At 77.6% G+C, this 380-nt stretch overlaps 1 protein-coding gene across 1 annotated transcript; it reads left to right on the top strand.

Moving 5' to 3' along the window:
- Nucleotides 1–4: 4 nt before the first annotated feature.
- On the top strand, nt 5–374 carry LOC121350593 (7SK snRNA methylphosphate capping enzyme-like; the record flags this gene model as incomplete). Its single annotated transcript, XM_041462029.1, has 1 exon — nt 5–374. A coding segment is annotated over one exon (370 nt), but the record flags the coding sequence as incomplete, so codon positions are not given.
- Between the last annotated feature and the right edge of the window lie 6 nt (nt 375–380).

The raw sequence follows: 380 nt of genomic DNA, 5'->3' as shown, positions 1-380 counted from the left end.
GCCCCCGCCGGGGCCCCCCGAACCCCCGCGGCCCCGCAACGGCCTCCGCGCCGCGGGCGGCGGCGGCGGGAAGCGTCGCAGCAGCTGCGGGGCGAAGCAACCGGCGTGGAAGCGGCGGCGCCGCGCGGCCTCGGAGTGCGGCCCGGTGCTGCCCTCAGAGTTCCTGCTCGGCGGGAACATCTTCGACCCGCTCAACCTCAACAGCCTGCTGGACGAGGAGGTCAGCCGCGCCCTGAACGCCCGCACGCCGCAGTCCTCGCCGCTCCCGCAGCGCGGCCGCGACCCGGTGGAGATCCTGGTGCCGCGGGACATCACGGACCCGCTGAGCCTGAACGCGCCGGGCGAGGCGCTGCGCTTGGCCTCCCCCGCCAAGAGCGCCC

Source organism: Pyrgilauda ruficollis, unplaced genomic scaffold (genome assembly GCF_017590135.1).
Source record: "Pyrgilauda ruficollis isolate IOZ18807 unplaced genomic scaffold, ASM1759013v1 scaffold15985, whole genome shotgun sequence".
Taxonomy (NCBI): domain Eukaryota; kingdom Metazoa; phylum Chordata; class Aves; order Passeriformes; family Passeridae; genus Pyrgilauda; species Pyrgilauda ruficollis.
This window is presented reverse-complemented; position numbering and strand designations above follow the sequence as displayed.